This window comes from Salvia hispanica, chromosome 2 (assembly GCF_029641045.1).
Source record: "Salvia hispanica isolate PSC_SH4W2 chromosome 2, Shi_PSC_v1, whole genome shotgun sequence".
NCBI lineage: Eukaryota > Viridiplantae > Streptophyta > Magnoliopsida > Lamiales > Lamiaceae > Salvia > Salvia hispanica.
This window is the reverse complement of record NC_142693.1, coordinates 60,577,772-60,593,677: the sequence shown is the minus strand read 5'-3', so window position 1 is coordinate 60,593,677 and position 15,906 is coordinate 60,577,772. Positions and strand designations below refer to the sequence as shown.

At 33.1% G+C, this 15,906-nt stretch overlaps 2 protein-coding genes and 2 non-coding genes across 4 annotated transcripts; 2 read left to right on the top strand and 2 right to left on the bottom strand.

The window, feature by feature from the left end:
- The first annotated feature begins 1,390 nt into the window (after positions 1 to 1,390).
- Positions 1,391 to 4,091, top strand: LOC125201558 (flavin-containing monooxygenase FMO GS-OX-like 7). Its single transcript, XM_048099723.2, has 7 exons — positions 1,391 to 2,118; positions 2,239 to 2,309; positions 2,417 to 2,566; positions 3,086 to 3,168; positions 3,277 to 3,412; positions 3,564 to 3,734; positions 3,817 to 4,091. The coding sequence occupies exons 1-7, from the start codon at positions 1,554 to 1,556 to the stop codon at positions 3,955 to 3,957; spliced, it is 1,317 nt and encodes a 438-aa protein (XP_047955680.1). The 5' UTR covers positions 1,391 to 1,553; the 3' UTR covers positions 3,958 to 4,091.
- A 183-nt stretch (positions 4,092 to 4,274) lies between these two features.
- Positions 4,275 to 8,369, bottom strand: LOC125201559 (Golgi SNAP receptor complex member 1-2-like). Its single transcript, XM_048099724.2, has 6 exons — positions 8,028 to 8,369; positions 6,543 to 6,739; positions 5,479 to 5,568; positions 5,335 to 5,406; positions 4,613 to 4,742; positions 4,275 to 4,529 (listed from the first exon to the last, which is right to left on the bottom strand). The coding sequence occupies exons 1-6, from the start codon at positions 8,146 to 8,148 to the stop codon at positions 4,432 to 4,434; spliced, it is 708 nt and encodes a 235-aa protein (XP_047955681.1). The 5' UTR covers positions 8,149 to 8,369; the 3' UTR covers positions 4,275 to 4,431.
- Positions 8,370 to 10,211: 1,842 nt separating this feature from the next.
- TRNAV-AAC (transfer RNA valine (anticodon AAC)) lies at positions 10,212 to 10,285 on the top strand. Its single transcript has one exon. It is a non-coding gene; the product is annotated as a tRNA-Val (tRNA).
- A 537-nt stretch (positions 10,286 to 10,822) lies between these two features.
- Positions 10,823 to 10,909, bottom strand: TRNAY-GUA (transfer RNA tyrosine (anticodon GUA)). The gene is given in 2 exon segments: positions 10,823 to 10,858; positions 10,873 to 10,909. It is a non-coding gene; the product is annotated as a tRNA-Tyr (tRNA).
- Between the last annotated feature and the right edge of the window lie 4,997 nt (positions 10,910 to 15,906).

Here is a 15,906-nt window from a genome sequence, read left to right as displayed (position 1 = left end):
GCAGACGAGCAGGAGCCGTGTCATCGGCACAGCCAGCGACGTGCTCAACGCTGCGCTCTTGCCATCGGCACAGGCGTGCTCTTGCCGAAGAGCACCGCCCTTGCCAGCGAGCAGGAGACGCAGCGGCTTCTAGTTGGCAAACGGCTACACCGTTGGAATTTTCTTTTCTTTTTCAATTAAAAAAATGTGAAAATTCGGATTTAAATAAAGATATATACTCTTTTCCCACTTTCCAATAAAATATATCCGTTTTTTTCATTTTTAATTTATTTTTTCATTATTTTTATCCCAAAATTTATATTTTCATCTATAAATACCCTGAATTTCAACCCAAAAGATAACACTATACCAAACAACTCTCTCGAAATATCATAATTTTTCTTTTTAGTCTGTCTTATAAGAATATGTATTTTTAAAATTTGAAAACTTTTTTATCTTTAATAAGGTGAGACGCATGCTGCTCCACTAACAATACTTTAATCATTTTTTTTACTTTTCTCTTATTTGATCAATTATACCTTAAAATTCATACTCCCTCCGTCCACAAACAATAGATCACTTTTGTGTATGACACGAGTTTTAATGTAGAATTGGTAAAATAAGAGAGAAGGGAAAAAAAGTACTCCCTCCATTCCATAGTAATGGAGGCCTTTCTTTTCGACACGGAGATTAAGAAAAATTGTGTTAAGTAAGTTAAGTAAATGGAGAGTAAAGTGGAGTCAGAAAAATATAGAGAGGTGAAACAAGAATAAAGTAAGAGAGGGTAAAGTAGGTGTGGAAAAAATGTGTTGACTTTTACTAAAAAGGGAAATGACTCTATTACTATGGAATGTACCAAAATGACAAAATGACTCTATTGTTATGGAACGGAGGGAGTAAGAGAGAAAGAGAAAAAGTAAGAGAAAAGTAGTGCTAGTGGAATGTGGAATAAGAGAGAAGGAGAAAAAAAGTACTCTCCGTTCCATAGTAATAGGAGCGTTTTTCCATTTCCGTCCGTTCCATAGTAATAGAGTCATTTCCCTTTTTAGTAAAAGTCAACAAATTTTTCCACACCTACTTTTCTCTCTCTTACTTTTTTCTATCTTCATTTCTCTACCTTTTACATTTTCCACTTTATTCTCTCTTTATTTAACTCACCTAACACATTTTTTTCTTAATATCCGTGTCAAAAAGTTTTGCCTCCATTACTATGGAACGGAGGAAGTACTAATATAGAAGGAGAAAAAGAAAGAGGGAATCTTTCCATAAATGACTGTAATCTATTTTTTGTGGATGACCAAATATGGTAATTGTAACCTATTTTTTTGTGGACGGAGAGAGCACTTACCAAGAGTCATATTCTTAGACAGAAGATTAATATATTCAACACATCTAAACTTCCTCACGCCATTTGCTAGATAAAGATGAATGGCATGTACAGACTGCAATACTAGCACATCCTTTATGACGTTTCCATCATAAGTCATGGAGTAACAAACAAATTATGTAAATGCCTTAAATTTGTAGGAGTAAACCGTATCCTCTATAGTTTACCCAATCACAAAAATTCTTCAATGGGTTCTATCGATCTCACCGCCGCCCCCACGGCCTCCGATCACCTCACCGCGCCACCACTAAACGTGGCGGTGATCGGCGCCGGCTTGGCGGGGCTGGTGGCGGCGCGGGCCCTGAAAACCGAAGGCCACCAGGTCGTAGTCTACGAGAAATCGGAGCGACTCGGCGGCACATGGGCCTACGACCCGCGGGTCGAGTCTGACCCGCTGAGTCTCGACCCGGACAGGGAGATCGTGCACAGCAGCTTGTACCAATCGCTGCGCACCAATCTCCCCAGACAGCTCATGGGCTTCTCGGACTATCCGTTTTCCACTTACGGAGATCCGAGAACCTTTCCGGGTCACCCAGAGGTGCTCCGCTTTATCAACGAGTTCGCTGCCGAGTTTCGACTCGCTGAGTTGATACGGTTCGAAACGGAAGTCGTCCGAGTTGAGCGAGTCGACTCGAGGAACGATGAATGGATCGTTGAGTCGAGGAATCGGGAAATGAGTTCGAACGAGTTGTTTGACGCCGTTGTGGTTTGCAGCGGACATCATACTATACCAAAACTAGCTGATTTTCCAGGTAACAATTTGTCATTTTTTAAAATTAATTAGCAAAGAGATTATTACTCGAATTAATTTTAACTTGACTTTTTTTTTGAGAAAAAAAATAAAATTTAACTTGACTTTAATAATGCTATAGGAAGAGAAAAATGGCCAGGTCAACAGATCCACAGTCATAATTATAGGGTACCCGACCCATTTCAAAATCAGGTAAGCAATTGGAATTTTCTTTATTCTTAATTTTTTTTTTATTCTAATTCAAAATGATACGTAGGAGTAGTACTTAATTTTGTAGTATTTGTTTTATGAATATATAGGTTGTGGTTGTGATTGGTGATGGACCAAGCGCATTGGATATATCACTTGAAATTGCTGACGTGGCGAAACAAGTTTATCTCTCTTCAAGATCGCCCAAAGTTAAAGTGACAAAGTTGGATTGTAGAGATAATATGTGGCAACATTCAAAGGTAATATATGAGTACTTATATAATTATATACGCTTAACTTTTTTAATATTTCGATTGTTGAACAAATTTTTAATTATCTCGTCCTTACAGTTTACCAACGTAAATGATAAATTGATAATGCTAAAGATCAATATTTACCTCTTCATTTAACTTGGAACTTATTTTCTAGGCACATGAATCCACATGCTAAGACTGATCCACATTTTTCTATTTTTTTAAGACGCTCGATCTTTATAGTTTAGTTTTAGAATCACTTATATGTACCAAAAGTCACATTTTAATCCACACTAATTTGACATGATACGACACCTCTGTTGCTCAAAAGATTTTTACAAAATATTTATTAAAATTCGTCTATAAGTGTGTTCTTTATGGCCGGAGTGAGTAACAAACTTCAGCATGCTTTCTAGTACTGGAATAAATTGTTACTCAAATAAATTTTCATTGAATTATGACATATAACACTAGCTCTAGATAGAAGGTAGAGCAAAGAATCTCATCCCAAGATTTAAAATGCAGATTGATCATGCACATGAGAATGGAGAAGTTGTTTTCGAAGATGGTGCGATCGTTCATGCAGATATCATCCTCCACTGCACTGGGTAAAATTTTCAATGTGGACATCTTACTAATATTTAGAGATGTTGGAGTAAATTATAAAAATATCTTCTTATTTTGCAAACATTAATTTTTCCTTTAAAAATTGCTAGGTTTATGTATAGTTTCCCATTCTTGAAAACTCAAGGCATCGTAACTGTGGAAGAAGGTCGCGTTGGCCCCCTTTACAAACATATTTTTCCTCCAAAGCTTGGCCCGAATCTTTCTTTTCTTGGAATCCCATATATGGTTAGTCCGATCCTTCCCATCTCTTTTTGATTATACAGTTTTACGAGTTTTTTTTATAAATTGCTTGGTGGGGGCTCGAGCCCCCACCCTCCAATAACCTTTTGGAACTACAAAGACACGTGAACTATATTGTCATGAAAAACACGCGCAGACCATTGTAACTCAAATGATAGACTTCCAAGCAAAGTGGGTGGCTCATATTTTATCTAGAAAGGCGTGGCTTCCATCCGAGGAGGAGATGGAGACGGAGGTGCGGCAACACTACCAACTCATGAAAGAGAAAGGGATACCGAAGCACTACACTCATGCACTCCAGTTTGAGGTAAATTTTCGCAACATTAAATAATATTTGAGAAATTACATTACATATTAGATTGATATCACTTTATATCTTTCTTGAATAGTTGGACTACTTGGACTGGCTTGCTAATCAAGTGGGAGAAAGAGTCCATGAAACTACACACTTATTACTGAAAAGATACTATAAATTCGTTTTTGGAGGCAACAAATGGAGGAATAGAGAATGGGAACCTAACTTGATATAGTTCACATTCTTGATTTGAATTGTATTGAATTCAACATGGTCAACATTGTAACTCATAAGCAACGTCTTTTATGAGATATAGTACTAAGGAGATGGTTTTGTGGTAATTGAAATTATGAATGTAGTTTTGATGAATATGGTCATGTCCAACTATATAACAGTTGACGAAAGGGAAAGAACACAATGTGAAGACAATAAGGTTTTTACTAGAACTAACAATGTTAGGTTGAGGAAAAGGAACTTATAATACTTAAAGTCAAAATAAACATGTGAGGTATTTCGTATTGTATATTGAATAAGACTGCATCATCTGCTGTGTTAGTAATCAAAATGTGCTTCCTCCATTAATGTAATGCATGCATTTGAATCATGGATAAGAAACCATAAATTTTATACTACTAAATATACAAGCAACGGAGAACCCGTGGGGAAGTCCTATTCTCTCTCCCTCAATTTTTGACATATTAAAAATTGTTCACTTTGAGAGCCAGTAGATGATAAGAAAAAGCGTACAAGCAGCAATGACGAGAGATAGGATGATCGTGTCTCTTGATCGTTTTTTCCTGATTGAGCCTGTGAGGATCAGATAACAATACAATTAAGAATTGGTTTTCACGATAAACGATATACAGACAAGTACCAATCGAGAAAATTACCTATTAGACCACGAATGACTGGAAATTTGTCTCCTAGCACCTTAACCTTTCCTTGAACATCTCCAAACAGGGATCTTTGCGAGCCCAGGGCTGCCCTGGTCGATTGAGCTTGACTAATAACTTCATCAATCTGCAGGGAGTTGGCAAATAATAAGATGATTTAAGATGGAATATCTTGTACAAGCTGTATAGAATCTGCGCAGGTCATGGCTAAACTATGACAAGAACACCAGCAAAATCAACAAAAAATAAATAAATAAACTAAAACTACTTTGATGAGGAGAATGATCCAACAGTGACCTAGTCAACCAATACAGTTAGCTCAATACATACTTCATCTCTGGGGCAAAAATTACCAAAACCTACTTGTAATAAAGAAAAGCTGAATCAACAGACTGTTGTAAGAATTTCTGATTTCTTGGTGTCAACTGTTAACTGTCAGGGTCAAGGAGTTCTATTCCAGTAGCATATTTCAGACATTTGAAGATTGGACTAGTCATTATCACTACCGCAAGAATACCTATAGCTGGAGTTTGTGCAAATATTACAGGCTTACAGCTACACTTCATAGACATATACATAGTTTCCATATGGACAATTGATATAAACCCTAAAGTAATTTCAACCTAATCCAATGATGCTACCCGCTTGCTGTATTACAGAGAAACATTTATCTCCAATTTGTACCAAGACAATACAATACTCAGCAGTTTAAGTCTTACATGAGATATGCTTCCATGTATAGCAGCTCTCTCCCTTAATAATTGCATTCTTGGAGAAACACTCCCAGAGGCCTGCATAAATTCAATTTTAGTTCAAAGAGGGAGCAACAAATTGTAAATAACTTCAAAGTCAGATGGTCTGACCTTATATTCACTGATATCATCTCGAACAGAACTAAGAAGATCGGCATGTTCCTTCATTGAGTTAATATTTCCCTTGATTCGCCTAAATTCCTGCAGAAATATTTGATGTCACTTAAGTTAGTATACTGGAGCAACATTGCAGCAAGACAAGATAAAACTTTTATGTTCATTTGTCCAACTGAACTTCTATGTTGCGGAACTTTGTGCTTTTTTTCTCTCTTTTAGCTAGATTGTATCTTAGCCCTAGAGTGAGTTGTATTTTATAAGATAGGGCTCCCTGGAAACAAAAGTATCACACCAAGATGCTGATGATGAAGGCATGCGTTTCAAGTGCATTTCTGCCACTTCAGCGTGTTGGGAAAATTCATCAAATTGATAATATGTTGGGGATTTACCACCATTGGGGAGCCCTAGTGCTTAGAAACTATACAACTTATGAAAAGACAGATATATTAGCCCAAATAATAAAAGAATCAGAGCCACCTAGTTCAAACAAAGGCTTGTCAAGATGTTTAAACTGCAAAGTTTTCAAAAAGCTTTGGCTTATACAACATGCAATAGATTCTAATCTGTGACATCGCAAATTATCAAGGAAGGGAAGTCAAGAAAAATAACAAGGCACAAAGAAGTTTATTGCATGTGCAAGAAAAATCAAGAGCTGAACTTGGATGAAATTGTGCAACAAACGAATCAAAATGGGAAAATATTTTAAATAAGTGGAGCAGCATAACTGGCACCTTAGTAATATTGACCCATTTACATAACATCCATCATCTTTAAAATTTTATATATCCATCATTTAAGAGCTGAACAAGATAAAGAGCTGCTATTCTGGCCAATAGTTGTACAAGTGAAGCTTCATGATGCAAATACTTATTTAAGAATTATGGATTTCAATGCTACATAAAATGATTGTAGTACCAAACTGACAAAGTGTTAAAGCTCAAGTGAAGAAGCAAAATCAACAAAGTATTCCGACAGGCTAAAACCATGTCAATTATTACTGTTTTTCTAGTTACTATCATAGAGGAGTGTAAGCGAAAAGATCCTCGACAGTATATTACCTGTGTAAATTCGTGCAGTATGTCTCTGTGTCTAGCAAGCTTTTGAGTAACTGAAGTAGTAGCTGAAGCAGATGCAGCACATCGACTCATTGAGTCATTTATATCAAGTAGCTTTTCTAGCAATGACTGAATTTCCATTTCCATAGACTTCCATGACCTGCTGGATCCAAGAGTTGGTGAGCCAGCATCCACATTACCTGGAAACCCATTAAACCATAAGAACCAAAGGATTTTCAGCCAATTTGGGATTCATAAAGAGGAAAAATGCAATATTACCAATTTTTTGGGTATACGCAAAGGGAAAAGATATTCAAAACCAAACATGGCTCCATTACTTCCTAAATCCTAACTATATCCAACCATTCAGAAACAGACATTTGTGCCAAGATTTACTCAATATTACACCGTGAAAATACATGTGTCTGGCCAATATAGTAATGATGAAAGCAATAACGTATTTACATGTACAACAGGAAAAACTTGCGGATAGTAAGACAAGACTGGTTTCTAGCATACCTTCCAACACCAAGAATTACTAATGTCAAGTGTTCTTTGAAAATTCAGGTTCTATTTAGCATAACTTCTGTTTGGAACTGGGATCAAGCAAGCTGCATCTTAATATCAGAAGGAGGTTCGCCAAATGCATAATAGAGTAACATGGGCAAGTAATTTAAGTTACAGGCTCAGAGGCTGCCCACGATTATAGTGATAGTTAATTTGGTTTCGCCTTAATTAAAGCTGACAATGGTTACAATGATAGTTAAAAAATGGTTTACGCATATATTCGAGGTGACAACCTTACAAAAATAGGTATTCCTAAGATCCATTAACTTCAAAAAAAGGAAAAAAAATTGACCTGCATAACATACAAGAAGAAACACACCAGACACCAATATGCATCAACAACAATATGCTCTAACACGGCCAATTAAGAAAATGTGTCAACACTGCACAGTGATTGCTTCTCACAGTATAATTTTTTGTTAAATCTAACTTCCTAATCTCTCATGTAGCCAAAGAGAAGAGGGTCATCATCCTCTTCCATCCTACATTAAATAATATCTCCGTCAATTAATTTAGTTAAAATATGTGCCACATACACAAACTTTCAAGCAACCAAAAACACTTTAAAATTTCAAATTCCCAAATTACACCAAAAAACTAATGAAACTTCATGTTCGAATGCTAATGAACAGATCCCCTATCAACAAGCATCCAACAGTCGAATTAAGATTATCACAAACAGTTCAATATCAACGGTGATCTAAAAGCAGAACATAGATCGCAGATTTTCTTCGTTTCAATTTCAACAACCATAGCTTAGGTCGAGAGGTAAAATACATCCATTCACAGACTCAATTTCCAAAATGCAAGTAGAATACACAACCGTATACTCTCACTACTGTCAACAATCGCGAAAACCACAATATTTTCTGATTAATCAAAATTGCAGCATATGAGGTATGGATGAAGAGAGAGCTGTACCTCCGTGAGTGAAGCGAGCTCCGAGCTTGGCATAAGAGGAGAGCTTGACATCGATATCACCTTCGATCTTCCGAGCTTCTTTCCGGAGCTCCTCCCAACCCGATTCCTGCAACGCATCCATATTCGGATCTAAATGGATCCGAGCAGTTTGCGAAAAGCGTTCGGTCAGTAGAGGTAGTGTGCGGGTCAGTAATCCGAATAGGATAATTGCTTCGTCCAGGAAACAGATTGTCTAATCCGATTGTGCTCTCCTCCACTGCGGGAATGGGAGAAGGCGTTGGGTTCTTCGTTTTAGCGTTTATTTTCTCACTCAATTTTTCGTTTCGCGGAAATATGAAATTACATTTCACCCATGTGAGTCGATGAACAATCATTAAAATAAGAGACATGAAAAAGTATTTACATTTAGGCATATGTTTTATTTAATGGGATAATTAAAAAAGAAAAATGTTTCCATTTCAATATACAGAAAGTGTAGAATTAAACATATTTACTTAAAAAGTAGTATCTTATTGTTTAGATAATTCAAAAAATGGTACTCCCTCCGTCCCGGAGTATTAGACTCACTTCTTTTGGGCACATGATTTAAGGAATTGATATTTAAATAGTTAAAGTGGAGAGAGTAAAGTATGAGAGAGGGAAAAAGTAGGAGAGATAAGAGAGAAAAAAGTAGGTGGAGAATAAAATAAGATAAATGCTTTTTGCTAAAAAAGGAAACGAGTCTAATATGTTGGGACATCCCAAAAAGGAAAGTTGGTCTAATACCTTGGGACGGAGGGAGTATGTTTTTTACTTCAAAATAACACTCTTCCATTTTACAAATCGGCCTCATTCCAACCAAATGCAATCGTTCAAGATCTAGGATGCACAACCAAATGCCAACCATCTTTACCAATAAAGTTATAGCAATGTTCGTTGTTTAGATAAATCATTGAAGATTTGAATTGACTGGTGATGAATAGGTAACCGAATTGAAGCCATTTCTCGTTGCTCAAGCATATTCCTAGTGTTGCATTGATGAATCAACTACGGAAGCAAGGGGGGAGATTGGCGACAACAAGGTCGAATTCTCGTGTACCAAAATTTGGGGTTTAGAAGGATGAGGTTTGTAGGATAAGATGATTTGAGGTTGCATTTCTCATTGCTAAATCTTTTGTAGATCATTTTTAACCCGAAAATTATACATTTGAGTATTTTTTTGAGAATTTCCTAAATGAGCTGAGAATTTGTAATCATACCCCCTGCCCGTAGAGACTGTTACATAGACTATAATCTTCGATTAAATTCAATAAAATGGTTACCAAGTAAACGACTCTGTAAATCCAATCTATTATTCGAATAATAAAAATACCGACCAGCCATGGTAAATTATAGTCCACCAAAATGGAGTAATATTTATACATGCAATAATTCTCTTTCTTTTCTGTTTCCTCATTCGTTATCACTATCAACCCTAAAGTACTAATGTAAGAAATTGTTAAATTTAAATATATGGAGTAATAAAAATGTATTGTTAAGTGATTATGCGGATATTCAATGGGTTGGCTTATTTTCCAATAACGATTCTCTCGAACCTCAAACCGTTATTCAATAATGTACAGTAATTAACTGGCACCCTCATGTTAACGCATCTAAGAACAAATTAATTAGCTATATAATTATTTAAACATGAATATGATATGTTTTTTTTTTTTAAACATGAGAATAATACAATCTCATGAGCCACGAGAGAGTCAATAAACAAATTTATGTGTAACTAGAAAATTGTAGTGTCATTTTGTTTGTTCAGTTGTTACTATTACAATCATAATTGATCGGTATCTAGTTTCCATCAAATTTAATGTTATCTTTTATTATGAAATAAATGTCACAAACATTATAGGAGTACGTTTCTTAGAGCAAAAGAAAGAAGATTTTAACTCTCTGATTTCATGATCATACGGGAAACAAACTTAATATGATGATCGACTCAAATACTATTTCATCGTCACCAACAAGATAACTTGTTGAGAGGGAGTGTCTCTACGAAACTAAATCATCTCTCCATTCTCTCTTACATTCTATTAATGAATTGGGTTGAGACGTTTTGTCTACACAAATGAAACATGACTACATGAGTAATAATGAAGCAAATCAAGTTGTACATATAAGTATTATACAACAAACTTCGAATTCAAGCAATAAGGTTTCGTGGTGTAGTTGGTTATCACGTCAGTCTAACACACTGAAGGTCTCCGGTTCGAACCCGGGCGAAGCCAATAGTGTTTTTAATTTTACTTTCCCTCTTCTACTTTTGGTTTTTCACTGTAATTTAATACGTAGTATATTCAAGCATTTTGGTTTTCTTCATCATTTTCTATTCTACTTTTTGTTTTTCCCTGTAATTAAATATATTCAAGCATTTTGGTTTTCTTCATCATTTTATATTCTACCTTTTGTTTCTCCTCTAATACTATATTCAAGTATTTTGGTTTTCATCATCTTTTTTATTATACTTTTTGTCTTTCCTCTAATTAAATATATTCAAGTCATTTTTGTTTTCTTCATCTGTAATTGAGGAACCAAAAAATGAAGTTGTAAAAAAACAAATAATGGAGCACAAGATCATTTTTGTTCATGAATTTCCATCCCTAGATGAATTATCACCCCTACCAAACATGGCCTATATATAAGGTGTGAGAAACATATCATCTTACAAAATAATGAAAATAATCAGTCGTAGAGCTATTTGATATTCACAGTAAATATTTGTGGTGTATTATAGAACTGATTTTTACAGAAATGGAAAAAAATAATCCGACCTGCCGGATTCGAACCAGCGACCTAAGGATTTCAGCATATCACACTACAGTCCTCCGCTCTACCAACTGAGCTAAGGTCGGTTGTTGAGAAAATTACCATATTTTAGTTAATTAACCCTGACTGATCTCTAGCATTATTTTAGATAGGCCAGATTAAATAAATAATTTTGCGCCATCAGCAAACCAGCCACAAACTATACCACAAAATTTTCATATCATATATTGTCCTCATATTCTGTTCAGACCATAATTCTAATGATTCATACCCAAATTAGTATACCACATTACACCATAACTTCATTTTTAACATTATTAACCACATTCTTTTTTTTATACATAAATTTCGTTTATTATAAAATTACACTAAATTACTTTATTACTCCTACATAATAAGCTAATTAAAAATTCTAAACAACTAAATGAAAAACGAACAATGCATAATATAGCATATTCTAATTTATTTATGAATCTATGTGATTTTTGACGACGTATCTCGTGCTAACATCGTGAAGTACTCATTGATCAGTATTGCATCTATGATCTATGTCCACTTTATCGGATGACTTTGCGAGTTGAGAGTTTTCTTTGTATATATGCATGTATTTATTGTGACGATTAACAAGGTTATAAATTTATATTTTCTAGTTTCTTAATATGTGCAAGTTCACTATCGGGTCACTTAATAAAAAAAACAGAGCATGCTCCAATTATTTGGATTAATTTTTCTATATATATAAGGTCTTCAGTGTTGCACAAACCCTATTTATAGTGCTGAAATTTAATAATTAGATAAAAAAAATAAATTAATATATGAATTTAATAATTAGAAATGAAATTACTTTGCCAAATCTTCTGGCGTGAATGATGATCGTGGATAAATAAAACTACAAGAATAAAAGGCGTTATAAAAAGATATGTCATACGCCTATTTCATTTGACTGGGTGGGGTTGAGAAATTGCATCCGAATTCATTATGAATACCCACTTTTAAGTACAGTAGGGGAGTGGATCCCCTGCTGTGGTGGGAACACAGTAGGGGCTGCTGTGCCCAAAAAACAACGTAGTTTAGTTCATTTGCTACAGTGAATTTTCAATTAAGCTTTCAATTGTAGACTTGGTAACAATGATTTAAGTTAATTGCACTACTCTACTACCGTCCACACTCCACGCCACCACTGATGAAATTATTTAATAATTTATTAGATAGTGAATTTACTTATATATAATAATACTACTCCACTTTGTTGAATAGTATTAAATAATACTTTTTAGTAATTAAAATTTTATAATTTGAAATTATTTTCACTAATACTATTATTATAAATTAATGTAATATTAATAGATTATTATATAAAATCATAACTAAGAGCTTATTTATTGCAATAGGAAGTTTCAATTTCAATTCTAATTTATTTTTGGCTAAAAATCTATTAATTTTGAAAACTCAATTTATATTTAAATTTACGGGTAGCTGTTATTAAATCATACTAATTTTTTGCTTAATTTTGGCTGATTCCATAACTTTGAAACTCAAATATAACATTTCGTTTTTCTCAATTTTCCTATGATGGTTAAAATTGAAACTAATATGATAAAATTTAAAATATGACACGGCAATAAAACCACGTCATTTTTGATATATCATCATATTTTAATTAACACTCCAAATATAATGACATCGTTTTATCAAAAGACAATGTCGGATTTTTGTTTTATTATATTTGATTTTGTCATATTAGTTTTTATTTTGAGAAATGTGAGACAATCAATAAAAATTTAAAAGTTACGATTTTATATTTCAATTTATGAAATTAATAAAAAGTCAATAAAATTATGATTTAAATAATAATTATCTCTTAAATTTTTATCTCAAATTTAAATACTCCTACTAAATTACATTAAAAATAATTTAAAGAACAATGCAAAGGGAGTTTCAATTATTTTTTAAAATTAATTTTTAGTGTAATAGTGATTGTTGACTTACAAATTTAAATATAAAATGACTTTCTGAATTTGATCAATTTTTAGTTAAAGTAAATTATAACTAGAATGGATTACTCCCAATATAAGATCAACTATATTTAATTTATGAATATTACATAATTTGTCATAGTATTAATAGTTGAATACATAAAATTTTAATGAGCATTCAACTGAATGTAAGATTATGAAATTGAAATTAGTAAAATAAAAAATCTTATTTTAATGAATATGTCAATGCTAATGAATCCTTATTTATATAAAAGCATTGTCCAATTATGGATTATTTAGCGTTGCTTATGTTCAAGCTATATTTGAAAAGATTAAAGTTTGCAAAAGTGGGACAAAACGTCGCCTTCCGGGAACAGCAGAATTGAAGCTTAATTGAAAATTCACTGTAGCAAATGAACTAAACTATGTCGTTTTTTGGGCACAGCTGCCCCTGCTGTGTTCCCACCACAGCAGGGGATCCACTCCCGTAAAGTAGTCGGCAATTAAAATGATAATCACCACATAAACGCGGTCAACATCACCAATGTAATTTCTTAAATCCTTGTAGCAAAACTTAACGTCAGTCATCTATCTATACACGTATGTTGGCGAGTTTTGGGCTATTTTTGAAAATATTTATAAATTTTGAGTGCTATTGTAATTAATACTCCCTCTGTCCCATTAAAAAAACTCTATCTCTACTTTTTCATCTCTCTTACTTTCCTCTCTCTTCTTTAACTCACAAAACAACACTACATAAAATCCTGTGCCGATTCCCAAATATTACATTTTAAGTGGGACGGAGGGAGTATAAATTTGCATATTCATATATACTGTACTACTCGTACATGCGTTTCTTGTTAATAGTCCACAATGTAAAAAATTAATATTCCCAATCATGGTTTCATTTTTTATTAGTTCTCCTATATGCGTTGCTTCATACAATAAGCTAGACTATTCATATTTCAATAAGTTACACTTAAAATGAAGTAATAAAAAAATGATTAATGTAATAATGTTAGCACATTTATACATATCTCTCTATGAATACTTATTCACCCAATAAATTTCTTCAATCAAAATTTCAGATGTGTTTCAATGGGTGACGGTGCGGAGAGTGAGAGGTCCTCAGTCGATTATAAGTTATAACGGCGTCAAAGATGGAAGATTTGACAAAAGTTGAGATAAAAAGTAAGGAGCAGAAGATTCAAGAAGAGTGGAGACTAGACTCTCAGGCATCCCTTAATTGCCTTTTATTGTTTGCAAATAATTCTAGAATTGGTGTAGATTCTTGAGCTATATTAAGATTGTTAGTTATGATATACAACAATATTTGTTTTTTTGAGTTTCATTTTTCATCATTCCAATATGTATCATTTCTTCGTCGTCTAGAATTAGTGTGAATAAATGTCTAATTATATACGTTTAACGTTATTATAATGCAATAAATTTCTACCATTTTATGTTCCATTTTTAGTGCCATGAATTGATATGTGGTGATATTCTTTTTATGGTAGATGTGTTAAAGAAGTCCATAATCTCATTTTCATTAGATGTCATTTTAGCATTTGTAGTGAAATCTAATAATTTTCAGTTTTGTACTATACGACTTGAGTGCATTAAAGCGTTCCCAATTGAAATTGAAAACAAATAAGTTAATAGCAATAGTGATTATTATCAATCAATTATAGATGTGTCAATATATATATATATATATATATATATATATATATATTAATAATTTTGATATTTTGAATATTGTAAGTCGTGGATTAACTATTTGTTAGAAAAAATTATTTGTGTTTTCGTAGTATAGAAATGTAGAGGTTTGTCAAAGATATTTTCACAAGTGCCTGGACTTGATGTACTCTCTCATACTTAAATTGTTAATTAACAATATTAAATATACAAATATAGAAATAAGTTAATTGTGCCTCGCACGTGAATTAATACTAGCATAGTTAATTTCCAAGGACAATAATTTTAAAATTTTCAAAAATTTAATTGTGTTGTTTTTTTTGGTACTTTTATTCTATCGATATGCCTAATGTTACACCTACTATTATTTTTAACCACAACATGTTTAGTCATCATTTAATAATATGAACCGGTACCAACGAATAAAATTTTATATTTCACAGGGTATTGAACCAATTCTAGCTAAAATTAATTTTTGAAGAATTACATCTCTTTGTCAATAAAATTAAAATAAACTCAAACTATCATATAAATGCACAAGTATTTGCACGGTATGCGCACGCTGTGTGCGCTTGCACAGTACACGCATGTGGCCGATACACACACATAACTTCACGATTTTATTTACATTTTGAGGAAGTCTCTGACCAATTTCTTTTTTTTAAAACACCAACATTAGCATATTTTTGTTTCCTCTTTTCACTTTTTAATACTACAGTAGTTAATTAGAATTTGTTATATTTTTAATTTTCTTCGTTTATGAATTCTCATTTCTTCTCACATTTATCATATCATCTAAATTAGTATTCTTCTGCATATTCTTTCATTTTTCTTACTACTTAAATCAATTATCGACACAATTAAATTTAAAAGAAATATATATGGAAAAATTTCAACTCTTCTCTTTAAGTAAGAAATTTAGAAATACCACCTGAGTTATTAAAAGTCCTACAATTTAGATTATAAACAATATAATAAATATAGGTTGTTAAATTCATGTAATGGTTGTAGGTCGCCAGAATTATCATTGTATCTATCTCATCTCTATCTTCAATGCCAAGCTAAGCGAGAGTTAATGAAGATTGGATGCAATCTAGCTATACAAATAATGTCTACTACTATATAAAAAAAATCCTTTGCAATAAATTTTTAATAGATGTTGCAATATTCTCATGTGCAATTCGAAAAAACATTATGACTGTGAAGGCTTTTGTTCAATTTAGATAATAAGCAGTGTAATAAAGATAGGTTGTTAAATTCGTATAAAGGTTGTTGGCTTGTCGCCTCCACCATGATGTTTCATTGTTGAAAAATATAACATATATGTTGAAGGAGTAATTTAGTTTGGAGAAAATATTTGGAAAAATATGTGGTGGAGTATAAGGTGGGATATAGGACAAATATGATGA